General features: G+C 50.6%; 1 protein-coding gene across 5 annotated transcripts in view; it reads right to left on the reverse strand.

Moving 5' to 3' along the window:
* Positions 1-23773, reverse strand: part of BCL11B (BCL11 transcription factor B) — a 104455-nt gene extending 80682 nt beyond the window's left edge. Inside the window, exons 1-3 of one of the 5 annotated variants that reach the window (XM_073011310.1) lie at positions 23243-23771; positions 22377-22956; positions 8754-9122 (exon numbers count right to left, since the gene is read on the reverse strand). In XM_073011310.1, coding sequence (XP_072867411.1) covers positions 8754-9122; positions 22377-22434 — 427 coding nt within the window. In that variant the 5' untranslated portion in view covers positions 22435-22956; positions 23243-23771. Of the gene's footprint in view, positions 1-8753; positions 9123-20282; positions 20342-22376 lie in introns of those variants that run through there. The other 4 variants (XM_007987797.3, XM_007987793.3, XM_007987796.3 and 1 more) reach the window with 4 other exon arrangements.
* Between the last annotated feature and the right edge of the window lie 3471 nt (positions 23774-27244).

Here is a 27244-nt window from a genome sequence, read left to right on the forward strand (position 1 = left end):
AAAACTGACTCCTAAGTCTCATTAATGTGAAAAATGAGGAAAGTTGGGGAAACTACTAGGTGGGAAAGGAATCGAGGTGGGCAATCCATGACCTTCTGCCTGGCTCTTGCAGCTGTTAGAAACCACTGGTGGCTCCATCTCACATTTCAGCCCAGCAGGCTCAGCCCCAGAGACTGGGAAGATCCGTCTGCTCAAGGTCACACAGCATGCCAGCCACAGTAGGATGCCATTCTAGGTCTCAGGCCAGAGTCCACTGTGTCTGCCTCTCCCCACTCTGGACTCAACAGGCCACTTGCCTATAACTCATGACGAGGAGGGGGCCAGCTCCTCCCAGAATGCAGCCAACATGCAACTACAGATATGTGCAGGACAGCGGGTACCCACTGTCTTGGTTCTTTCACCCCACTCTGGAACCCAAGTCCCATCACCAAGATTCGACCTCAAAGTGGAAATCACTCATTGCCCAGCCAGGAGCAGAAAGGGCCTGCACCAGCCACAGTTCAAGAACACAGGATCCCACGAGGCCTGGGCTCCTGGACATGGCCCAGTGAAGACCCAGGGCCTCCCTGGGAAGTCAGGAGCCTATCTTCTTTTCTTTATTTAATTTTAATTTTAAATTCTGGGGTACATGTGCAGGTTTGTTACATAGGTAAACGTGTGCCATGGTGGTTTGCTGCACCTATCAACCCATCACCTAGGTATTAAGCCCAGCATGCATCAGCTATTTTTCTTAATGCTCTCCCTCCCAGGAACCTGGTCTCTAGGCACAACTGAGCCGGTGACTCACAGGACAACTGTGCAAGGCACCGCTCTATGACTCAGTTGCCTCCTCTGCAAAATGAAAGTAATATCTGATTTACCACCCTCGTGGGACAGAGACAGTGGATGGGAATGTAGGCATACTTACGACCACAGTGAAGAACATAACTGCCAGAGTTGACACCCTGGGACCCTACTCACCGCTGTGTGACTTTGGGTAAATAACTTAACATCTCTGGGCTTCAGTTTCCTCTTCTACAAAGTGGGGCTGATACTAGTATATCATAAGGTCATAGGGAGGATTACACCAGTTAGTATCTGCAGAGTCTTTAGAATAGTGTCTGGCAATAAGTAAGATCTAGTAAGTATGAGTTAAATTCAACATCAGGCTGGGTGCGGTGGCTCGTGCCTGTAATCCCAACAGTCTGGGAGGTCGAGGCAGGCGGATCACCTGAGGACAGGAGTTTGAGACCAGTCTGGCCAACATGGCAAAACTCCATCTCACCAAAAATACAAAAATTGGCCAGGCGGGCGCCTGTAATCCCAACTACTCAGGAGGCTGAATCTTTTTCCTTTTTTCTTTTTCTTTTTTTTTTTTGAGATGGAGTCTCCCTCTTTTGCCCAGGCTGGGGTGCAGCGGCATGATCTCCGCTCACTGCAAGCTCCACCTCCCAGGTTCACACCATTCTCCTGCCTCAGCCTCCAGAGGAGCTGGGACTACAGCCACCCGCCACCTCGCCTGGCTAATGTTTTGTATTTGTAGTACAGACAGGGTTTCACCGTGCTAGCCAGGATGATCTCAATCACCTGACCTCGTGATCCCCCCGCCTCGGCCTCCCAAAGTGCTGGGATTACAGGCGTGAGCCACCGCACCAGGCAGGAGAATCTCTTAAACCTGGGAGTCAGAAGTTTCAGTGAGCTGAGATGGCGCCATTGCACTCCAGCCTAGGCAACAGAGCGAGACTCTGTCTCAAAAATAAATACATAAATTTTACATGAAATTATGAAAAACTCAATCTCTTTGTTTCCTCAGTGAAAAGATGACCCCAAAGAGACGGGGTGACAGCCAGCCAGCCTTATTTCTATAGATTATCAGCAGAACCCACTCCTAACAGATTCTAGACCTGGTGGTTAATGCATTAGCCAAGCATGAAAATGAGCAACAACCGCCCAAAAAAGCTGTCAAATGCCTGATTAAAAAAACTTTAGTCAATTACTAACTATTTACTGTCAAATAGACAAACTAAGAATAATAATATTAACTCAGGCTGAATGTTGGTTAAGTTCGCCCCTTGGGAGCCCAGCTGCCTTTCTCTCTTTTTCTTACCTTATCTCTCTCTCCTGTTTCCTGAATTACTGCTGGAAGTATGGAACCACGTACATTATAAATAAGGCCTCAAACCTCAAGAGGAAAAAAAAAAAAAACCACCCATTTATGTGACCAGTATGGTCTCTTTTTTTTAATCCAATAAAACTTTCAACTACAATTGGTGCTGATGTCACCTATTTTAACTGCACACACTCTTGACGCTGGTTTGCACAGTTCACATGGCAGGTGGGTCCGCCGTCTCCCTGGAAGGCCAGCGGGACAGGAAGGGCTCACCCCCTTTCTCAGCTGAGGAAACTGGGACTCCACCAGGGGAGATGGCTTCAAGCTACAGGGCTGGGCACCCTGGGATGGCAAAAAGTCACCTGTCCTGACTCAAGGTAATTGGGGTCTGGACTCAGCTCTGCCAGTAACTAGTTACGTAAGCTCAGGCAAGTTACTGAGCAGGTGAAAAGGGAAGAGTTAGCAGCAAGGTCCTTCCGGGAGGCTGGGAAGCCAGACCCTTCCTCTGGATCCCACCGGCAGGATGTGCATTATTAACAACAGCTAAAACCCACAGGAACCTGTTCTATGTATACCTTGTCTGAATCAAACCTTATAACAAGCCCAAAACACAAGGAGTGTATCTCCAGTTACAGGGACCAAGACCTGAGGAGGCGAACAGTTGGCTGACAGTCACATAGCAAGTTCCTGGCAAAACCACAATTCCACAAAATAAAACAAATAATTTGTATGTATGGGGGAAAAGTCTATACAACAGTGAATATAAAATAAAAGAAAAAATTGAATATATGGAAAAAAATCTAAAATTCTGGCCCAGGTGCACCTGAATTTACATTGGACTGCATTCTTTGTCATCACTGATCTCTCCAATGCCCTCATTAGGAAGTACAGGACAGTATACACAAAAGCCACAGACTGCAGGTCACAGTCCCTGGGGGTCTGAGGACTCCTGGCTGTGTCCACAGGTTCCTATCTGGGATGGGCTCCAAAAACCATTTTGGATGGGGTCAGAGGTAGTGCCTGCCATCAAGGCCCTACCAGCCAGACAGACAGAGTTAGAATACCCATCCCCAAAATCCTCCCCACCTCTTGCTATCCAAGGAAACCAGACAGACCCGGGTGTGACTCTGCTTTGCTGTGTGACCTTCAGCAACTCCCTTAACCTCTCTGAGCCCCAATTCAAAGTGGGGTTAGAAATATATATTTCAAGGTTGGAGAATTAAGTGAGATAACCCAAGAAAAGGATCTAGCACAATGAGGGATACCAGGTAGCGCCCCCTCTTCCCTACCAGCCACCAACCCAGCCCAAACTCTGCCCTGTTCAGCCATCCCAACACCCAGACCCCAGCCTGAGCCCAGAGCCATGTCCCTCAGACAGAACACCGCACTATTCCTTGGTGCAGACAGAACTAATAATTAGCTGTCACGATTTAATAATAAAAAAAGATAATCCATGCCACCACACACATGGATTTAACTCATCTCAATTTGAAGGGAAAATAACAACTCTAAATAGATCAAGTACAAGTTTTCTAAGGCGACCTGCAAGTGGGGTTTATCTCCAGTTTCCAGCACAAGCAAGTGATTTACTTTCTCTCACTGGCCAAGCTACTATTTTTTTTTTCACGTTTATTTTATTTATTTTTAAAAGTCTGGAGAGAACATTCTCAAAGCAGCATGTAAATCCCTGGGCTCGTCAGAAGTCCTTTCCTCTCACACGTTTTGCTTAGCAATGGGTCACTGGGACCCCAAAACAAACCCTGTCTATGCCCCACCTGCTAAGAGACTCTCCCAGGTACATCCCGGATCCTCCCTGGGTTACAGATGAGGACATATCAAGTGGGCAGGGGCATTGCAGCCAGGGCTGCCTGCCACCTCCAAGCCCAGGGGGATCTGCCACCTCCTGTCACCTGCTGCCTATCTCCACACTTCTCCAGAAAACTGACATTTGGGACTTGCAGGGTTAGGGGGAGGCAGGCTTATGAGTGACAGCTGATAGTTAATTCCTCCCTCTGTAGCTTCATTTGGTTATGGAAGGGCTGATAACAGACAAAACCAAATTCCTGGTGATCAAGCACCTCCCCTTCAGCGACTATCAAGTGGGAATTATATAGAGGAACCTGTAGGAAATCACCATGAGAGCAATCCCAGGTAAGTGATCATGGCTTTGACCAAGGAAAGCACGCACTCGGCATGCTGCCAAGCAGGGTCCACGCTTTCCTGTGCTTGGCTTTCTAGAAGCATCCACTTCTCGATCATCTGCCTCAGGCCCAACCTGTGCCAGGTGGGTGCTTCCTCATTTCATCCTCAGCATCACCCAAAAGGAGGTGCAGACGAGGAAACGTGGGCCCAGAAAAGTGAAGTGACTCACACAGGTGGCCAGCAGTGAGTGATGGGGCTGGGATTCGACCAGGAGACGCCAAAGCCTGTGCTCCCTCACCCTGAAACCCCCCCGCCAGCTCCCCAGAGTGCACCGCCAGCAAAGAGATCCTCAAGGAACAGTCACCTAACAAAAGGCAGAACGGACGGAAGAGAGACTCCCCCATGCTGACACTGCCTATGATGGTGGATTTAGTCCCACAACCCAGTGGAGGTTTGTCCCAACCCTGACAGGAGCTCAGTGCCAAGAAGACCGGTACAAGCTGCTCTAACGCCCGAAAACGCCGCGGAGGAGGGAAAGCCGAGCGCCAGGAAAAGCTCCTATTTGCAGCACACCTACCCCCACCGTGTGCCAGGCACTCATCATAAATGTCACAATGACAGATGAGGAAACCGCGGCTCAGAAGGTCACGTCGCTGCCGGAGGCTGGCAGGGAGCAGGGTGGGGCTCTGACTGGGGCTGTGTTCTTTCCCACACAGCAGCAGCAGCCTTTAAACCCCAAACACCCTGAAAGCCCCTTTCTCCTCACCCCTCCTCAAAACAGCCCTCCCAGATAACGGCTTGGCAGCGCCACGTGCCCTTTGCAAACCCTGGAACACCTCTCAGCTCCCCCAACGGACGGGTCCTGTGCTCCCCCGAACCCCCACAGAGGCAGGGAGGATGCCACAGGCAGGAACCTTAAGAAACATAAAGAATATAAACCTATAGGCAGCAATGTATCAGAGGCACCATAGCTGCCCTGAGTCAGACCACCGGCTAAAGACCCTGCCTCTGACCAGCTTCGCCCCATCCCCAGACAGGCCTGAAACAAGCTGCCAAGGACCTCCCTCTGTCCACAGCGAATGCTCAGCAGGGAGCTGGATCCTGGACCCAGAATGCACACGTCAAGAGCTGGGCTGCTGCCAGCTCACGCTCTGCCCATTATCCCCATGTCAGACGTCTGCTGCCTCCTCTGGGGGCTCTTTACCTGGGGATCCAGGTGGGGACACCCAGGGCGGAGGAAGGGTCCCAGGTGCTCAGTTGCTGAATGCATGAATGAATGCCCTCCAGAAAACAAAGCTTCAGAAACTTCCTCCCTCTACCTTCCCACTTCTCTATCATTTACCAAAAATAAAAAATAATAGTAATTACTCTCCAGATTGACTGTCCTGAGGAAACAGCTGATATGGGGTCCACGACCTAGTGTGATGATTGACAGAATCCCCCTGCAGTTCTCACCCTGGGATCTCCCTTAAGGGTGGGAAGAATCCCCTTCGGGTCTGTCTCTGGAGTCCCCACTTCTAGAAGCACCTCGTAGCAAGGAAGAGCGGGGACCTGCCTGGGTATTGGGAAGGTTGCTGGTCCTGGGAAAGGCAGGACCCTTGACGTCACCTCACCCTGGACTCCTCTGCGCCTGGACAGCCAAAGCCAGAGGCAGAGTCCAAGAATTAACAGCCACCCACTCACCAGCTACTGGCCAGGGCCAGCAAGGCCCTGGGGACAATAGCAGGTCATGGAGGGATTGGAGGACTCATTGGAGTCCCGGCCAGGAGGCAGAAGCATGGAGGGACAGCCGGCCCGGGGGCCAGGAGCGTGGGCAGCAGCTGGCCGGGTTTCCGGAAGCCCGGGCGGAGAAGTGCCCGTGATTCCTCGTCCCCCTCTTAAAATATAAAGACTCAATTATCTCTGAGCAGCTTGCTTTACACATGAATTGACACATTTATTTTACAATAAATAACTGAAAGTTATCTGTGTTTCCTTTACTGTTAATCTACACAGAGAAATAATAAACAGGGCTTGTCTACAAAAATGCAACTACTGCAGTCCTCAGAATTCAATTAAGCTAAAATAATTAATGCTCCCACCATATTAAATTACTTTATACATTTGAGCCACTGAAGTTTTATTCTTTAATCTTTCCTTTTTATTAAATAAAAAAAGAAAAGAAAAGTTGGTGCCCAAGTAGGCAGGGAAATCGGAGGAATGGGAACTAGAAAGGCAGGCGCATGGTGCGCTGTTAAAATGGGATGGTCGTCTTCAGCTGACACAGCATGCAGAGCGCTTTGTGCCTTTGATTAAAATAACATTTTAAATGCTTTGAACAAACATATCTCTTTAGACTTCTAAGGGATTATTTTACATATTTCTTCTAGAATGAAGAAATCCATTCGTCCTGTTGCTGAACAGAAAGGCCAAGAATATCTTTCGTCACACATAAAATAAAAATACTGTAGCCTGCTGCAGTATCACAACCCAGGGAAAAAAAAAAAAAAAAACAGGGGGGCCAGAGGGTGGAAGGATGAGGACAAAGCTGCCTTGGAGATTAACTTTGCCTTTTATGAAATCACATTTAGTCACTTTCTTAAACAAACCTGCCACAGTGATCTGCAGCCTCTCACTGGGAAATGCCTTCAATGTGAAATGAGGATTTGGATGTTTTTGGCAAAAGCAGCAAATCTTTCCATTGAAACATAAATAGGTGGCCCAAGTCTCCCTGGCAAGGCCACCCCTGAAAGATCTGTGTGCACTGAGGCCAAGCATTGACACTACAGGTGAAACTGTCCCCGGACCATCAATCAACAAAGACAAAAGGCACCCAGCACCTCTCTGGCCTGGTGGCTCAGCCCGGTGAAGAGACGCTGCTCGGGTGTTCACAGCACTCTGAGAAGCCAGTGTTTACATGCCTGTGGCCTGGACATGTCTCAAAGCCCCTTGCATCTTGGAAAGCTTATGAGACACTTCATGCTAGGGCACCCATCAGAAGGCAAGGCCCAGAGGCCAATCTGGTTCACTGACGCCTCCCCAGTGCCTGGCAGGAGCTGCAGGAATCTGCATACCACCAGTCTCCCCACAAAAGAGAGGGCTCACTAAGTCCCTTGTACAGGTGAGCAAAGTGAGGCTCAGTGTCACAAAGCTTTGGAGACGTGGCGGAGACAGGCTTGCAGCATTACCCTGACTGCGTCCTGGGTGATGGGTGTTGATGAGTGCCCAAGCCCATCTGTCTCACCCTCCTAGAAGCATCCAAAGCCTGAGTCCCTCCAGAGCCCATGCTACCTTCCATGATGGAAGCATGGTAATGATCAATGCACTCGTTTTCCCAGCCAGCCACCTACTTGCATGCCGCAGAGCCAGAGGAGGCCCCTGAGAGAGAAGTGCCACAGGCAAAAAACTGATTAAGAGCCCCTGCTCATCGAATCCTCACACCAGGCCTGCTGGTATTACCATTTCTGTTGACAGATGGGGAAACTGAGGCTCCGACCCATGAAGGGGCTAACCCAAAGTCAACCATCAGGATTTGAAGACTCATCTGCATAAACTCTGATGCCCATCTTGCTCCAGGACGGGCTGCTGCTTTTGAGGGAACCCAGGCTGGCCAGGCCCTCCTTTCTCCCCCAGGCCTCCTGGGCTCAGAAGTATAAACCAGAAACGCACACTCTGGTTTGCACAGAAAGCAGTGGCTCCCCGGAAGAGGTTCCAGCATGCCACGGTGCTGGCCAAGAGGGAGGGACTTCATGCTAACTCACTGCGGTGAGCAGGCCCATGCCTGGGGACAGAGGGGCCCTAGACCTGTTCTCAAGGTGGTAAAACCAGCTGTCCCAGTGGTCGAATGAGTGAGCATGTCAAAGGGCATGTCCAACCTCCCCCAACGGACCCAGTGCTCCAACAAGTTCCCACACCCCTGCCTGGGACCGGCCCCTGGGGTCAGGCAACGTCAGAAGCAACGTCTGAGATCAGGGGACCTAACTCCTCTTTTCACACATGGGAAACTGAGTCCAGAGAGAAAGGAGAGGGGAGAGAATAAGCACTCCCATTCCTAAGTGCCTACCAGGTCATGCCACATGCAACAGCTCATTAATCCTCACAGCAACCCTAATAGGTGGGTTTCCTTAGCTCCATTTCATAGATGGGCAAACTGACATGTCCAAGTTGTGAAGACAAATTCTAACCCAAGACTGTGTAGCTTCAAAATCAGGGACTAAGCTGAGATCAGTAGCAAAGAGAGGGCCAACCAGACTTCCAAATTTTCATTCTGTGCTTCTGACCACCTCTGGATTAGCCCCTGAGACAGAGTCCCCTCACCAAAAGCAAGCAGCCATCAGTCATTTGGGCCTTCCCGAGCCCCAGGCCTGTCTCCTCCTGAAGGTCACCTGGATGGTGGACCCTCAGAAAGGGGGAGCCCTGGCTGGTGGCCCAGAGGCCATCCTGGAAGCCCCTGAGCCTTCCCCTGCACCAGTACACTCAGGCAGAGGGCGTGGGACCCCGGAGGTGGCTTCTGCAGCAACCAGGCAAGCGCAGCATCCCATACCTGCAATGTTCTCCTGCTTGGGACAGATGCCTTTCGTGGGCGAGAGCAGGTGGTCATCTTCGTCGGGGGTGACTTGGATCCCGATCTCCACCGGCTCGGACACTTTCCTGAGCTCGGAGCGTGAGGAGGGCGGCGGGCTGTCCTTGTCCAGGGCCTTGTCATAGCAGGCACCCAAGCTGCCACCACACTGCTTCCTTTTGTGCTCTATAAAAACCAGGATGTCCCCCAAGGGGAAGTTCATTTGACACTGGCCACAGGTGAGCAGGTCAGGGTCGGGGCCACCCACCATCAGCCCCAGGCCACTTGGCTCCTCTATCTCCAGACCCTCGTCTTCTTCGAGGATGGCAGCCTCCACATGGTCAGCCTCTGCTGGAGACAGAAAGAAGAAAGGGAAGGGGCAGAGAAGATAGAGATGGGCTTAGGCGGTCACAGCACCCGACTTCCGGTCCACCCCATCCCCGCCAAGAAGCAGACCCCACTGCTGCTGGTTGCTAGAGCTCACCAGGTCCTCCCTGGGGTTGGGGGCTGGTGAGCATCCCCCACGGGACAGACGGGCACACACTGAGGCTCTAGGAGCAACGTCGTGCCCCCTGGGCATTGCCACATAAGTATTGCTGATCTTACTGCATTCTAGTTTATTTTCTGCCAGTTTCTCTCCAACGTAGTATAAGAACACACACGAACACACGTGCAAACACACACACCCTGGCTGCTAACAGCATGAGATCGTGACATGTCTCTCAAAGTTTCCAGTATCTGAGAATCACCTGGAGGCTTTGAAAAATCCCAACGTCCAGGCAGCACCCCCCTGACCAATGACCCTGGGAACAAACATCGGAATATTCTTTCGGACTCCCCAGGTGATTCCAATGGGCAGCCAGGGCTGAGAACCAGTGAGCTGGAACCCTTTCCCCCTGCTGGGCTGGAGCCCCACCCCTCCCATCCCTTACACCTTCATTCATGCCCTCCCCATTCATGCGAATCCCACTGACATTCCTCTACCTGGGACCTGGAAACACACCAAACTAGAAAACAGAAACCCAGATGGGCGTCTCGGGGTCCGTCCTTAGGAGAGAAGGAAGCCCACATGCTCAGAAAGCAACAAGTGAGTGTCAGGTTCCAAAAAAATATCTTAGGAGAAAGCACTGCAGCAGAAGGGAGGCTGGAACCGGCTTGCAAAGTTGGGAAGCCGGCTCTCCCTGCCAAGCACCCGGGGCCCGGTCAGACTTCCCTTTCTCTGTAGATTTCCCCATACTCATCAACTCCCCACTGTCCTTTTCTGTTTGTTGATTTTATTTTCACTCCCAGAAAAATGAAAGAAAGAAAATTCTCCAGACTCCAAAAGCATTTCTTAGAAGATATCAAACCATACTTTCAATGGACAGTATGTGTTTATATTTCTTTAGCAGCCGATAGATTTCTCTTGGGTTTTTTTTGTGGGGGTAGGGGGGAGTAGGGAGCCTAGGACCCAAATATTTGGAAGCTAATAAATGCCTCAAAAAGCAGCAACCTCCTCAAGGGAAAATTGGAAGATTCAGCAGCAGAAAGTGTCATAAATAAAGAGAAGTGGACAGTGTGGAGGTTTCATATTCCCCTCGGGGTCTGAGCAACTTCGGGCTGGAATTTTTCGAGAGCAAATGTCAGTAGTCGTAGAGAAGGCACGAGTGGCGGGGTCTTCAGAGAAGCCAGAGGGCAGCCAAAGGTCTGAAACCCGAGGAGGCAGGTAAATTTGAAGTTGTATGGTATTTAGGAAAGGATAATGAAAACCACAGAGGAACGGGGAGAAGGAATGGGAGGGAGGAAAATACATTCCGTGGCAGTGAAGTTATTGAAGTGCCGGAGCCAAAGAACAGATAATTTAAGGAAAAAATTCTGTGGCATCTCCCATCCTACACATAAATCACTGTTCTCTATTTTCTGAACACGAGCCTATGCAGGGCCTAGGAGAGTCCATGTGTGAAACTGAATATGGAATATACAACGACACGTGACGTACAACGCACACGTATGAACTGTGTGTGGACAGGTAGCGATGTAGGTATCGCTAAGAAGAGAAACTACAATTTGAGATCCCATCTGTGGTTACAGAAAAGCAGACAGAGCCCTCGATGAATTAAATGTAGAATGCATCAGAAATGTGGCAGTACAAAAACGCCCCGCAGACGAGGAAATCCTAAATCTGTTGTCTGCATCTCTCTAACAAAAAGAACCTACAAGGTAAAGAAACAGTCCTCACAAAGCCAGTCCCAGAAACCATTAATTACACTTTAAAAAGAAATAGGAGTTTACTTAAAAAGGGGTTTGAAGACAATGCCACATAATTAATTTACCAATTTATTTTATGAAAAGATGCTTTGCTATGGTTAAAATGTAATCACAACCTTCCCACCGAACAGAGGTTCTAGGGGAGACCGGATTCCTGTGAACGGTTTGTCAGAATGTAAAAGGTAATTATTTGGTGCCTCTTTTTCCCTTTAATGATCTAACATTGAGCAATACTGTTTATATTGAAAAGCTCGCACCTTTAATTACCAATTACATATACATAATTTCAGAGCCAAAGGAGAGGGCTGTAAAAACAGTTCTTTAGAAATATAAGGATGTATTGTGCGCCATTTTTACAGAAGGTGCTCCAATAAATGGGAGGAGGATGTCAAAATATTGTTTTGTTAAAAAATAGAGAGGCACAAAAGAAATGAGCTGAAAAGCAAAAAAGGACATAATGAAATTGAGAATTCAAATGAAACAGGGGCGAGGTGCGGTACCTGGTACTATTTTAAATGCCACCCTGTCCAGGCCTGGCAAACTCCTGCATCGAGGGAAGATTTGATAAAAACAAACAACAACAAATCCACAGGGCCAACTTGACCATCCTTTCTGAGGGCGAAGAGGTTTTCTTGGTTTTTTAAATTTAATCTTCGGTTTACTTTTTTGTTTGTTTTTTTTATTAACTTTTTCAGCCTCGTCTGCCCTCCTGAGTAGTTCTAGCTAGCCTAAGTATCTCCTCTCTGCTAGGAGGTTTTCAACTACATAATTTCATATTCATTTTCTAATTCAAAAGAAACACAGATGAATTTAAAAATTAGCAGAGGTCACATACGCCTGTTCGCAAGCACCTCTCCTTCTCAGCTTCCTCTTTTGCCAAGACTATGTACCAGCACTTTTTCCTTTCTCTCCTTTTTTTTTTTTTTATTTTTATTTTTGGTAACATCTGGTATTCTTTCCTTTTTTTGGCAGTCTCTGCCTTTTCACTTTCCTCATGCAGCAGCCCTGCGAGCCCCTGTAATTGGGTTTGAAGGTGTCCAAAGCCGTTTGCTGTGCTGCAGCTCTGATTTCTGCGTCAAGTCCTAGCAGCCAACCAACCTGGGAGCCAGGCCCTGCTGGCGTCCCCGAGACAGCCCCAGGATTATCCAGGGCTCCAGGGCTCAGCTCTGAGCTGGGATCTCCACCTCCCAGACCAGAGATCCAACTCGCTGCCTCTAAGGGAGTCTGGGAGGAAAAGAAACAGACAAAAACAATCTCCTTCCCCTCCCACTTTCAGCGTTGAAAGTCAAACCCCCAAGATGACAGGGTGTTCACCCGATTCCAAAGAACAGGGTTTCCTCTCCCCACCACCCAGGCTGTGGGGCTGTGCCTTGGCCTGCTGTGTGTGACACTTCCCAGGAAGGTAGCAAGGTCACCCCCAACATCAGGCAGCAGAGTCACCCCCAGTCCCAAATTTCTGGGTCAGAGTAAGTGGACCAAGTGGGCCTGAAAGCTCACGTTCAAGGCCTTTGTAGACACCCCCAAAGACTGTGGTTTCATTTCCGCTGGCAAGCTGATACCGAGCTGGGCGTGTAGGGTGCCTGCATAAGTGTGCATGTGTCCCTCCTTTGAACTGTATCGATAATGGAAGAAATGAAAAGAGAAAAACATTTGGCCAAGCCCTGGGAAGGGCAAAGGGACACCCTGCTTTCTCTGCCCTATGGACACCTGAGTCTCCCGGCTCTGCACAGCCTCAGAGAACCAGACCTCTGTTCTAACAGGCAGAGTGGTCCAACCTGCCACCCAGAGATGAAAAAGCACCAGGAAAAAGACCAATGAAAACAGCCTTTCAAATTCCCAGACCCTACAGACCAGCCTCTCATGCAGTCTTGTCCAGCAAACTCGGGCCTTAAAAAAATAAAGCCAAGATGAGGTTTTCTTCTGAGATGATCTCTGCTTCCATGAAAAGCTCCCCAAGTGTCGGGCAGCCCTGCAGAATATTGCTGCTCTCAATATATTATGAGCCGAATAAAGTAGAGCAATTGCTAAAATGTTTGACTCATTAAGAGGAAAAATGAATGGATGCAGCAGGCAACTTGTTCGAAAGGCAGCTATCAGAGGGCTGAGGTGAATTCTGAAATGCTCAATCCTAAAGTGAAGGGACAAATCTGTATTTACACACACACACACACAAACACACGAGTTAGATTTTCTTTTACAACAAAACCACATTTTATTTACAAGGCCAGGCCTCCTCCCAGCTGGTAAATGCATTTAGAAGCAATGAAATTAGGCTTCGCAAATAATAATGGACATCGTTGTTAAGTGAAAAGGGAAGCACTTGATCCCAAGACAAACTTCCCCATGCTGGGCTTTGCTGGGAAGGAATTTGAGGCAGAAGACAGAAATGGAAAGACATCGTTAACACAGGCCCAGCCAAGCAGCCAACAAGCCCCCAGCAGCTGCAAGCTTTCAGCAGGGCCTTACCTGGCCAGTGACTCCCCCACACAGAGGGTGCCAAGGGCCCCGCCCTCCCTGTTCCATCTCTAACAACTGCCCATGCACCTGCCCTTAGGGGAACTCCAGCCGAGAGGTCTGCTGCCTGCTGTCCCCAGAGCACCGGGCATGTGCGTGGCTGCCTGCACACACACGTACGTTGCTACATACACAGCACATGGGCTGCTGCTCCTCCTTACCCTGCATTAATTCAAATCCAACTCTCTTATCTTTAATGGCTAAGCTACAGTCCAGGAGAAACATATACAGAATTATTGTTTCAGTGATGACGGGGGTGGGAAGGGGAAGGATGTGGGGGGATGGGTCCCAGGCTCTTAAAATCGTGTGCCACCAACGTCACAACCGCCATCATGATGTGTACGCATGTTTACAAGAAATGTTCAGCATCCATCCGCCTGAGCTTGCATTCGACTGGAGACTTTACACCTGCTTCCTACGAAGAGAGAGCTCTTGCCAGCAAGCCCATGCTTACCCATAATCTACGAAGAGATCTTTTCATCTCCTCTCCGTGAACACTCGGGGAGGGGCTGGGACTCCAGGCGACACGGAAACGCCACCACACGCACACTCGACGGAACACAACACTTTCTGAGCTGCCATCCATTTTTAATTTATTGGATCCAAGAGAAAATAACAACCGTAGGGAGGGGGGACGAGAAGGGTGGAGGGGGAGAGAGCAGGAATCAATTCTTGGTGGAGAAAATAATCTATGACTAGATGACGCTTAAAGGCACGACAAGAGATTTTATGAAGTTCCCCTAACAGAGGGAATAATGAAGTGCCCGGCAGAGAAGGAAATGGAGATAAGAGGGAGGCAGGTGCCAGGAGGATGTCCACGAGGGGTCTTGAAGGGTTATTAGGGCACAAGGTGGGGGTGGGGATCCTGGGAGGGCACAACCAGGCGGAGTCTGAAGCAGGAAGCATGACACAGATCACCTTTCTCTGTCCTGACCCTCGACCCTCTCAGTAGACAGTCAGAGGAGTCCAGCCTGCTCCAGGTCAGCTCTGCAGCCCCCTGACACCCTCCAAAGGCTGCCTCCCTGGAGGGACAGATGCATACCACAGCCACCACCCCATGAGGTCCTGTCTGCCCCTCCTCAACTGAGGCACACACCTCGATAGCCATTTCTGACTTGTGGGAGGGAGAGCAAGGGAAGGCGGCCGGTGCAAAACACGCTTCCCAGTGTGGGTTTCCCAGGAAAATGATCAGGGTCCCGCTGACTCCATCAGCGTCAGCGGGGGAAACTTTGGGCCTGGCCTGCAGACCAGGAGGTGGGAATTCCAGATCCACGAAGACGTTTTAGATACAGGAAGAGCGTCACTCCCATACCTCTGGTCTACAGACTCCAGGCGGGAAAGTCGAATGTTTGGGGAGGACCTCCCAGTGTGCAGACTGTTTGCAGGACTCCAGCCTGATTTTAGGATGCTGAAGCAGCTCCCTGAAACATTTTCTCAGTTGTTCTACGGAGTCCAACCGCCTTCTCTCCCCCACTGCACACACCTCTCCAGAACCCCAAAAACTGAGCCCAGGAGTCTGGGTCTCCCCAACACAAGAGCAGAAAAAAGAACAAGTGAATAAGGAAAACAGTACTCAGGTATATCCACAGGTCTCGGCCATCACTAAAAGGTTACAAATTAAAGGCTTGACTAATAAAACAGGCGCTTTAGAGAAAAAGAAAAGGAAAAGGTTTACCACAATAGCAGTCCTTCTCAACACATTTAGCAGGTTCTATAAAACTGCAAATGCCTTCCATCTTCAGAGCCACAACAGGCTCCTAATGATGTGATATAAAAGCACTCTTTGTGGCCAAATGAAGAGATTTGTTTTTATTTAACGTTATGCTTTTTTCAAAGGTGTGGAAGAAAAGAGGGGCCTCCACACAGGACACTGGACCTCAAGGCTTTAGCTGGAGGAGTTTGGATCATCTGAGGCCAACAGCAAACAGCAAGCGCAGGAGTACTTTCAACATCTCTTTTCCAAGGTAGAAATTTAAACATGACCCACACACACACACTTCTTTTTTTAATTCTTAGCAGCGAATCCATTTCTGAGGCACATGTTAATCACAACAATATTGGCATTCAACTTTTCTCGGTCATTTCTGCGTGTTGTTTTAGTAGAAAACTCACTAGAACATTTCACAAATGTATTTGTATTTCAGCAGTTCAGTAGGAGGGGGGCATAAAAAAGAAGTTATGTAAAAGAGAGGATTTTTTTTCTTTTTTTACTTTGAAGTGACTTAATTTTGTGTGGTCTGGGATTTCATTACAGTAAAATAGTTCAGGCTGGCTAATTCAACACCCAAGTAAATTATCAGCTGCCACATGAAAAAGAAAAAAGAATGAATTTCTTGAATTTCAGCAACTGCACAAAAGACTTGCATATGTCAAAATGCTGGACCAACGTCCCGTGAATGTGGCACCATTCATCGAGCCTCCATCGAGTGTCACTTTTGCCAGTAAAAAACGAGGCTGCTTTGCTCACCCTCCTCACTGGCTTGTGCAGAAGCAGCAAGAAATGTGTCCTTCTCTTTCCACGCATCTCCAAATAGCCTGCTCTCGGCACTTTTTACCCACGTCCTGGGAAACCTACTGCTCAAGGGAGGCAGTCAGCACACGGCGTTTCTTGGGGAGGGACGGAGAAACGGGGGGGACTGTGCCTGAGCACATCTTCCTGACATTTGGCTCCCTGGGACCGGAAGGAAGTTGAGAGGGATCAGGGAGCAGGGACAGGACAGAGCGCACAGGACATCAGACCGAATGGCCTGAGTCAAGAGTGTCGCAAAGTGACAAAGCATACTCACGGCAGCTGGATGACACATTCATTCATTCCTAGTGTCTTCGGTGCCCCTCCCCATTAATAAATACAAAAGTGTGTCTACAGCTAACACCGTCTTCAGAGAAGTATGCTCTGCGGGTATCAATAACTCAAGCATGTGGTTCAGGGTACAGCCCCCAAAGAGCACTTACTTTCTCCTTGTCCTCCCGATGTGAAGCCAGCATTAACTTAGAGGCCAAAGTCCTTGGAGAGTTTCAGCTGAAGGTGAGGCCTAACCAGGCAGCCAGAGGGTCCATCCTTAAGCCGTGGGAGATGAAGGAGAGTCTCCAAGGGACAAGAACTTGACCCCCTCCCATTCCCTCCCCCATATATTTTTTTCCTGCATTGTCTTATCTATGATCTGTGTTTAGTTACAGCTTGTGAAACTCCCCTGAGTTCTAAGGCAAAGGATTGGAGATTACTAAACTGATTTTTTAACGGTTATCTGCAGCTCAGAGACCACCGCCCAGCCCAAGACTTCGAGGTGACGGTGCCTCTTCATCTCTGAGAGGTCCAGTAAGCTCGCCGCCACTACATGCTTACAACTGGCTCGATTCAAACATTAAATGAAGTAGAGAAATAATCAGATAAATTGCTGGTCCTCTGTACTGGAGAGTGAAGGCTCTTTCTCCAGCTGATGACAGCACTAGGCTTTTGTCTGACCTAATTTATTTCTCTTTTAGGTTAGAATAAAGCACTCTTTCCTGTCTCAGGGTAACCTCTTCTGCTCATATATTGAACTCTAGCATAAGACTCAGGGTGCAGTCTGCAGATTTCTTGAACTTGGGAAAGAAGACATTATAAATCTAGAAATCCTATGATCAAAAGCACATTTATTCCCCATCACTAAATTACATGTTTAGGGGAGAAATCGTCTCATTAAAAACCATCCATAAAGGACAACTGTTTGGGGTGAAAGATGTGATCAACATTGGTTCTAGCAATCACATATTCTTTCCAAACAAAGTTTTACATGTAATTTGAGTTGGCATTTTAAATCTTTGGGGAACGGTACTATTTCCCTTAGTACAGTGGGAACATTACCTAATAAATGGAATTGAGAATCCAAGTGTTATAAAATTTGAGCTAAAAGGATTTCCATTCATCAAGCTGTTTTAGGTACACGACTCCCAAAAGCAGCAACTCTCGACTGTTCCCTGGGTCTGTGACATACAAGACAGAAATGAGCAGTACGCCTTCCCCAAAATGATGTGCACTCTTCCCAGACCTCCCCAGCCCGATCACCAGCGCCTTAATAACAGAGCAGTATTTTCAGAACGTCAAGACCATGGACAAATCAGGGAAAACACACCCATTCAAAACTCACAATTTTAATTGTTAAAAAAGAAAGAAAGAAAGAAAGAAAGAAAATCAAAGAAAAAGAAAATGCCCCCATCTGCCAAGTGAGGGCTTGTAAATCAATGGCGATAGCTTGAAAATAGATTTCTCAAACTTATATTCTCATTTTGTCCTGCACGAATCTCTGCTGGAAAATCAATATTACAACTTCACACTTAAGACATTTTGCAGCAACGTAAACTGCCGCCGCTGCTGATGGAAGCCCGTTCCTAGCCCATTGTAGCGAAGGCGCCAAGCCATGACACGGGCACCGAGCTCCCCCTAGCTGCCAAGTGGCGCTAGGCGCGGCTCGGCGTTTCAGCTTGCCATCAACCAAAAGCCAATTCAACTGAAAGTTTATTTTGGAAAGTATTTTATCACAACAAGCAACAGAGAATGCAAAGCAATCGAGATAGGAGATGAAAAGGGGAGAAGTAAAGGCTGGTGCAAGCCGTGTTCTAAGCTATAAGACAGTGCCAAGAACTCGATTCTGAGAAGGCGCTAGAAACTGGTATCTGTAAACGACTGTTTTCTGTGCTTCCGTCTCACCTGAGACATAATTCTAATTATTCTCAAATGCACCCAAAGTTGGCCTTCCCTTGGGTTGAGGAGGACCCATTTAACCCTCTGCACTGGTCATTGACGCAACAAACCCAACCAGTTAACCCCAGCCTCGATGTCTCTAAGGCCGGCTTCACAAAAGCAACTGCATTCACCCCAGTACTTCAGAAATGACTAGTTTTCTGTTACGAAATATTTCAAAGGCCAGACAAAAAATCGCCAAGGCCAGGCACAGGCAGATAGCAACTTCCCCATTAAAAAAAAAAAAAAAAAGAAAAGAAATATGCATATATACATCATATCATTCAGGTAGGGAAAAAAAAAAGACCCTTTAAAAATATTAGGGGTTGTTAAAATATGCTCACTGCTGTTTTCTCTCAGGTGTGAATTACAAATGAATAAAATCAGCCTGGCATAACACCTTTGATGAACACATTTTTATTCTCCCGTTGAATCAGAGCAGCTGACTTATATCACACTTCTAATGATATGGGGTTCCCTTCTGTGCAGAAGGGATAGGAACTTCACTCCCCCCACCAACTAACCAGAAAAAAAAAAAAAAAAAGAGGGTTATGTCTTATGAAATTTATCGGAGGCCCAATTTTGAAAGACACGTGGACCATGGGAGATATACTGTACCCTGGGGAGTCAAGATAATTGTGAACACCGCCGCCTTCAAAACATACAGCTACAGCAAAATCTAATTTAAAAGGCAACCATGGAATTAACAGTTAGCCTAATTTTTGCATTGAATATTGGGTCTCTAGTTGTTTTACAAAATGGTGAATTCATACGGAAAATTACTAATCTTCCTAGGAAACCTGTTGGTGGGTTATTGAGAAAATCATCTTGATTGGGGTTACGCAGTTTACCATGGACATCTTATTTTCCTTGGTCTCTTCAGAAAGCATCAAGCTTCTTCTCGGGCTTAAGCACTCTTGCCTTCACCCTCGCCCTGTCTGGCACAGCGGGCTCTGGCCCTTTCCTCTGCCTGGTCAGTCGATCCCCCCTAACCTCCCCTTGGCACGATTGCCACTGTGTTGTTTTGTTGTTTGTTTTTTTATTAATAGCTGTGTCTGTCCTCTGTTTTTAAAAGCCATATCCATCTGGGTCAAACATTTTGAAGCAAACCAGAAGCCCAGGTTTCCATCACCAGCTGTCTCTCACTCTTTTTTACCTCACTCCTCTTGTCCCTGGTCCTGTCTGTAAATTTAACTAGCTCATTATGGAGCCCTTCTCAGACGCTCCCTCCCCCCTCTCTCTTCCCCCCCCCCTCCGCCCGCCACCCACCCACAAAGACCATGCTTGCTATTTGTGTGCCCTCCTGTTTCCCAGGCCATCAGTTATTTGCAGTTGCATCATCCCTGAAGGACCTGAGGCTGCTGCCCCACAGGCCTGGGAGCTGCCACCCCACTGATAAAGATGGACCATGTTTTAAGGGGTATCTTTTGCATTTAAAATCTAAAAGGTGAACCCCAAGTGGAGGCTGCAACAGCGCCCGCTTTGCCAACCAGGGCTCCAAAGCACCCTGAGTCCAAGGCTCCTGCATTTGTGGAGAGGCACCTCCAGAGGCCACCGAGGCTAAAGTGCACCCCATTCCTGCCTTTCCCCTGCTTGCACTCCCACCTCCCTCCCGGGTGACACAGGACAGACGAAAAGCCAGCTGCTTTTGGATAATAAACAGCCTTGTCTGAAAACTGGTTGGACCACTCTCCTAGCTTAAACCCGTACACATAGCCTGGGCTCCATGTACCCCTCGAAGGCAGGCGGGCTTTCCTTTGCCCTCTGGTCTCCTTCCCCTTTCTCTCCTCACCTCTCTTCTCCTTTGCCTCTCTCTTTTCCCTCCCTGCCACTGCTCCAGTGTCAGCTGGCTTTGCCCAGTGCAGCTCTGAGCAAGGCTGAGTGAGACAGGGAACAAATGAAGGATGGAAAAGTGCTGCACCAGGCACCCCTCACCCTCATGCCCAGCTGCCACCAGTGGTCTGGCCAGGGCTCTCGCCTGATGTCCCAAGAATGCCAGGAGAGGGAGAGCCAAAGCAAAGAGAACCTACCTGCTTCTTCCCTTACACACAACTGCAACCACTCCTGGCTCGCCGCTGCTGCCAGCTTGGCAGTGCACCCCCATTCACTCCCCCTTCCCCGACCCCCCCCCCAATTCCCCCTCCTCAAAAACAACCCTTGCAATTATACAGAGGCTACGTGGGGCAAATTGCCTCCTGGAGAAATTAAGCCTCTGCAAGTATAGACGTTTTAACAACCACCCCATCTAAAGGGGGAAGGGTGTAGAATAAGCGATTGCTGTGGCTTGGTAAAGGATCGAAATGTCAACTGGCAAAAAAGACCTTGATCAAACCAAGCTCAAATCTGGCTGCAAAACATTTTGTTTTAAATGCAGCCGGCGAGTCTTCTTTGATGTTACAATGGCGAAAAATAAAAGAGAAGTCCTCTTCCCTCCCTCCAAAGAGGCATCCCTCTCCCAAGGCGAATCCCACTTGAATTTCTATTCCCCCCAAAAAAAAATCATAATAAATCCACAAATTCTTACTAATGTATCTGCTGTAACAAAGGAGAGATGGCAACAGCAATTGCTCCGAGCAGATGGCTCCTATGCTGGGTTTTCAGGGGAGGGGAGAACCCCTTTATATATTTATTTATTTATTTAAATTTTTTAAAATATAACATAAATATTCGGCTCTCGGCCGCCCCGCAGCCAGTCCTCTGCGGCGGCTGGGCGCGCAGCCCTCTCTAGCTCCGCGCGGGCAGCCCGGCCCCAGCCCGGCGAGGTGCGCGGCGGATTGCAGACAGACAACCTGCCCGCGGTCTCGATGGCACCCAGAGGATGTTTTATTTTTAATGCAATTAAAAAAAAAAAAAAAAAAAAAAGGAACGGCGACCCAGGCACCGCGAGAGAAAGAACGGCGGGGAAATGTTCGCGCGCAGCGAAGAAGCGGCCCCGCGGGCTGCGGCGGGCGGGGAGCGCGGCGATGCCACCTTCCCGGTGCAAGTGTGCGGGGACCCGGAGCGGGCTCCCCTGCAAACACCGTACCTGACCCGCTCGCGCTCGCTTTTCCCCTCTGCTAAATAAACCCAACAGGGACGGTGGAAGCTGCTGCTTGTCTTGCCCCGCTGCCTGACTTTGCCCGCCCAGCCACATGCTTGAAATCTACACGATTTCAGCCGGTGGATTTCCACTGCGACCTGCCTTGTTTATTTAGATAGGAAAGATGAAAGATACTGAGATAGAAAGATGGATACAAGATTGATGGGTCTCCTTTTTTTCTTTTTCTTTTTTTTTTCTTTTACTATTTTACGAGCGCATCACTCTCTTCCCACTCCTAACTGACAACCTTTTTTTTTTTTTTTTCCTCGTGGCGGGGATTTTTCACCAACCCCAATTCCCCCACCTTTTTTGAAGTGGGGGAAAGAAGACAAGATCATCCCAGGAGACAGACGGAGGTGGGGAAATGGGGGGTGGGGAAGGGGGCTTGAGCCCTGCAAACAGCCGCGCAGCTGGATTATTTTGCAAATAGCAGGAGGAGGGGAGAGAAAGGCGGCTGCGGAATCCTAGGACCGGCGAGGCCGGCACCCTGCTGGGCCGGGCGCAGGGACCGGGAACCCGGAGCCGGCGGCCGCCCCTGGCCCTACGGCTCCCCCAGCCGCAGCGCACCCCGCTCTCCTCCGCCCGCGCCGTCAGCGCGGACCCACGCGCTCGCCAACTTTTCCCCACTTCCCGGCTCCCCCCTCCCCCTCCGCTCCCCCAGCCCCCTCCCCCTCCTCTCCAAACCCCGCCACCAGCGCCGCCGCCGCCACACACGCCGCTCGGAGGGGCGAGCGTCCAGCCGGGCTCGGCGCGCACACACACACTCCTCTAGCCTGCACGCCCCCTCCCCGGCCCGGAGCCGGCTCCGCAGGCCCCCGAGCCCGAGGCGCGTCCGGCTGCTTGGCGCCCCAACTCCCCCGGCTGCAAAGAAACTTTCCTATGGCCCCCGCCCCCCGCCATGCTCCAGGCCGACGCCGTTGACTCTGCCAGCCAGCGGGCGGCCCCGGAGCCTGGCCCGGCTCGGCTGTTCCGGGCTCCGTGTCCCCAGCCCCAGGCGCCCGGAGCCCCATCTCCGGCCCCTCGCGCGCACTCCGCAGACACTTACGGGTGATGAGCTCCCTCTGGGACAAGTGCTGCGGGTTGCCCTGTTTGCGGCGGGACATTGCCCCGGCATCTATTCTGGCATCGCCCGGAGAGCTGCACTGATGGGGGGAGCCGGGGGAGGGGGTCCGAGTCGCTGCCGCTGCCGCCGCGCCGCTGCCGCCGCCGCCGCCGCCGCCGCCGCCGCCGCGCCTCCTCCTCTGCCCGGGTTGGTGTTTTTTTTCCCTTCCTCTCTTGCCCTCTCTTCCTCCTCTTCTTCTTCTTTATTTTGCTCTTTCTTCTATGCTGTTTTTTGTTTTGTTTGCCAAAAGAAAAAAAAGGGAAGAAAAGCAAGAAAAACCTTTCGATCTAAAATAAGAAAAAGAGGCAAAAAAAAAAAAAAAAAAAAAAAAAAAAACTGCTGTTGCTTTCCGCGGACTGGCTGGTTTCTTTAAAAATATATTCTTTCGAAGGAAAAAAAATCTCTTACACTTCTTCAAACTGCTTGGCCTCTTGCACTTGCAAATGTCTTCTTGAACTTAAACTGGATTTTGCACCGGCTCCTGACACTTTCTTTCAGGGTCTGGTAGGTGGAAAGCGCACTTCTACCAGGAGGGGAAAAGAAAAAAAATGCAAACAAATAAAAAAAAAGAAGAAGAAGAAGAAAAAGCAAAGGAAAAAAAAAAAAAAGCAAAGAAAACTTGGGGACTTGTCTCGTACCCCCTCACCCCGCCCCCTCAAAAAACCCAAAGCAATGTAAAACTGCCCCGGTTCGGTTGTTTCTGGGTTTTTCTGCGGGCTGCCTGTTTTTGTTTTTTGTTTTTTTTTTCTCGGAGACTGACCCTTCCGAGGCTCTGGGGGGACACCAAGAGAGGCTCCTTCCCAGTTCACCTGGCAGGCTGGCGCCGGCCGGAGGGGCTGCCGAGTCCCCGCGAGCGCTCCCCAGCGCTCCCCTGGCGCCGCGGGCCCGGGGGGAGCGGGGCGGAGGGGCGGCTCGCCCAGTGCGCCTGGGTCGGTGCGGGCGCAGACTGGGAGCTATAGATTGCAACGTGAAGATGGCGGAGTCCGGGTTCTCTGGGAGCTCTCGGTCTCTCTATGGCTGGGGCTGCCTCTGTACAATGGGATAAAATTCAAGTTCAAGTGCGGACGTGACGTTTAATCTGCACTAGAGACAAAAAGACCCAGAGAGTCGGAGCACTGGGGGCGACTAGCGGTGGCTTTTTAACATTGTACCCTGTAAGAGAACAAGAAAGCACACACAGAGACACACTCGCGCGCGCGCGCACACTCACATACACACACACAGTCGCCGGTTGCGCACACCCGCAGCCCAAGCCGGACACACGTGCAAACCGCGTTTTTGTGCGCTCCTCATCTCCCCCCAGCCCCGGCTGCGCAAAAGCAGGAGGGGGTTGGGGGGAGACGCTGGGCAGCGTATTTTAAAATAAAAGAAAAATCGTCCTTATATCGCCTCCCTCCTGGGAGCAGGACCCCCTGAGAAGGGGGCCGGGGTACTGTGTGAGTGAACTAAATTGAATCAATGCAAGTCTCCACCCGCCCAAAAGCTCTTTCGGACTTTGGGGGTGGGGGCGTGGACTGTGGAAAAGGGTTGGGGTCGACATGGGAGTTGGGGGACAGTAAGAATTGCTTCGTTTCCGTGGAAAAGTCGCTTGGAAGTTTTTACTTTTGTTTTATGGTCGCGGGCGGGGGCGGGGTGGTGGATGTTGGAGTTCAACTTCCAAAAAGTGTCTCCATATAAATCCTGGTATTACAGACTCTGGGAGGGTGAGGAAGACAAAATAAACGACACTAAAAGAACAGAATCAAGAACACGTGAGGGGCTGAGAAGTGTTTGAGACCTTGTTTGAGTCCCATTTGGAAAAGGATTTTCACTCAAATCTCTGTCCCCTCCCCTCACCTTACCCCCATTAACTCCTAGGGGTCAAACACGGCCCCACCCCCTAAACCGGGTCTATGGCAAGCGAGAGGGTAAAGGGGCCGGGGCGCTCCACGTGGGAGAGGGACTTGGACTTGCCGGCCCAGGAGTAGGTGTGGCCAGATCTCCGCAGATACTCGGGTGGGTGACTCCAGGAGGCGCCCCTGACAATCACAGCAACCTGAAAGTCACACCCCGCCCCCCGCGCTCCTCGGCCCAGGGTAGGACTTGGAAATGCCTGTCAGACTGGGAAGGACGCAGCTGCCTTGTCAGCCGTTTGATCTCCAGCCGGCGAGGACAAGAGGAGTTGTGGGGCCTGTCCGTGGCCCGGGAACAAGGCCGGACCACGGCCCCCGTGGACACCCCCTATTCCCCAGGCTGCGGCCAACTTTGTGAATTTGATGACCTGGCCTCCAGGGCTGGGCGCGCCACGCGGCTGGCCTCCTCTCCATTCTCAGGGTTTCTCCGGAGGCGGCCAGGGCGGGTCGGGGCCTGGCTCCCGCTGGGCTTCGCGGGCGAGTCCAGCTGCACCCACCCCACTCCGCCCCTAGGCCTGGCTCCGGCGGCTTCACCCGGACGCACAGCGAGGCCGTGACGCCTCCGGGGGCGCCGCCTCCCTCGGGACCTTTTCCTCGGGGGACACACGGGGGTTTTTGTTTTCGTCCCGAAGGTCTTGGGTGGGGCGATGGCACCAACAATTTAACAGCGCCCAGCGTCCGTGAGCGAGAATGGAAAGAGATCCTTTCCAGTCCCATACCCTAAAAAATATAACAATAAAATGTGCCCTGGCTTGCAGTTCTGTAAACTGTGGGCTCCAGGGTGGGCGGACGCGAGGCCGAGCGGACGGAGACCGGGGGCGGGGCGCGGACTTGTACCTCCTCGCCCTGGCCAGGCAGACTGCACCCGGCTGCCCACTCCCAATACCCCACCTCCACGTGGTCCAAAGTCTAGAAGGGCCTCCCTCTTCTGCCATCCCTCTCACTGCAAAAATCTTTCCAGGAAAGTGGCTTAAGAAAAATATGCCCTCACCCACCTTTAATAAACTTATTAAGACATTCATAAACTGGCCATCCCTCCTCGCGCAGACTCTAAATTTGAAAGATCAGCTCGCGCTCTCTTTCTGAGAACTGGCGATGTGAAGCCCAGAGAGGGTGAGAACTTTGCCCTAGGACACACAGCGCATCAGGGACAGGTCTGGACCCAAAACATCGCAGCGTGCCTGCAGCCCAGCGCCGCCGGCGATCCGGGACTTGAAATCCCGACACGCGACCCTCAGGTTGATTACAAGGAAGGGAGACCCCGCCAGTGGCAAGGCGGGATGGGGAGGACCCCTCAGGAAAAGGGGACCCCTCCGCAGGCGGGCTCTCGGAGTCCCAGTTGCAGCCACCACCCCGCGTGCGGTCAGGGGCCGTGCCTGGGGAGGGGGCACCCCCTCCCCACCCCCAGCAGGAAGTAGCCGGCGTGGGCCGGCGAGGGCCCCACCGACCCGAAGAGCACTTCCTCATTGGCCCCGTGCTGCCCCGACGGCGGGAAGAGGGACGCGCGGGCGGGCGGGCGCAGGGCCGGACACGCCGCCGCCCGCCGGCGCGCTCCACCTCGCGGCAGCCAGGGAGAGGCTGCCCTGCCCCTGCCCAGCCTTGAGCTGGCCCCTTCGCTCTCCTCCTCCCCTGCTTCCTCCACATCTTCCTCCTCCTCCTCCTCCTTTTCCCCCTCCTTCCCCTCCTCCTCCTCCTCCTCTTCTCCCAAGAGGCGGCCGGGCGCAGGCAGGGAGCGATCCCAGCTGCCACTCCAGTCTCCTCTTTTTCCCTCTGCCCGTCTGGCACGGGCCTCATCAGCGCGCAAAGCTGTTAATGTCTGGTCTCACAGCTCCCCCTTTAGTCTTGCTGCGCTCCCTGTCTCGCGTTCCAAGCCGGATCAATAGCCGCCTCTCGGCCGACCTTGACCTCTCCCTCGACCCTGCCTGGCTTCCGCAGCTGGCCCCGTACTAATGTTTCCCCACTCTCTAGATGCCCAGACAGCAGGCGGGGCGGGAAGAGGGTGGCCGACCTCGGCCCACAGCCCCGTCCCCACCCCTGCCTTAGCACCCCAGGCAGGCGAGAGGAGATCCAGGACTCTCCTGAGAAGGTCACTGCACGACCCCACCGCACCCCACCCCACCTCTTCTTCACCAAGCCTTTGTTTAAAATACAAGTCACTCCTGCCCCCTCCCCACCCCCAAAAAAGAGGGTGCAGGTGGCTCACATATGAAAATGTAAAAGGAAAAAGTGTGGGTCCAAATGTGGTCCTGAACTGATATAAAACCAGATTAATTCCTGCAGCACCTGCTGCAGACCTACTGTGTGCTGGGCCCAAAGCTGGGGCTTTGTGCATGCTGGAATCAGATGGAAATAAATGCCACCTTTTCTGCACTATCTTTACACACACACACACACACACACACACACACACAGCAGATGTCAAAAAGCTTTTTGAACTCACAAATATTTCCCTGCTATTCTTTTTCTAGCTTCACAGTGCATTCCAGCAGATAATCCTCCATATTCTCAGTCACTTTAAATTTCTTTATAGAGGAATAGTTCAGAAATCAGAAATCATTTCATCAAATCAGAGTGCATTTTTATTAACCTTATGTGGGGCTTTAATTCCCTGTGTGTGCTGCATGTAACACGCCATGCAGTGGGGGCAGATTAAACAGACACGTGACCCCCAAGCCAGGCTTTTTGTTTAAAATTCTTTGAACGATTCTCAATACTTAACTCAGCTGAGGTTGGACTCTATTCGAGATTCCACAATGTTATCTTTGCCTTCTGAGCTGTTATATTTTATCTCTTACTTCTTTACAAAAATTTGGAAAGAATCAAGATAAGAAGTGTCAGTAGAAATGGGAAGTCCTAATGTTTCTGCAGAAAGAAAACTGACATTTCATTTGTTTTTGTTGTTTTCTTTTTAACACAGAT

Source organism: Chlorocebus sabaeus, chromosome 24 (genome assembly GCF_047675955.1).
Source record: "Chlorocebus sabaeus isolate Y175 chromosome 24, mChlSab1.0.hap1, whole genome shotgun sequence".
NCBI lineage: Eukaryota > Metazoa > Chordata > Mammalia > Primates > Cercopithecidae > Chlorocebus > Chlorocebus sabaeus.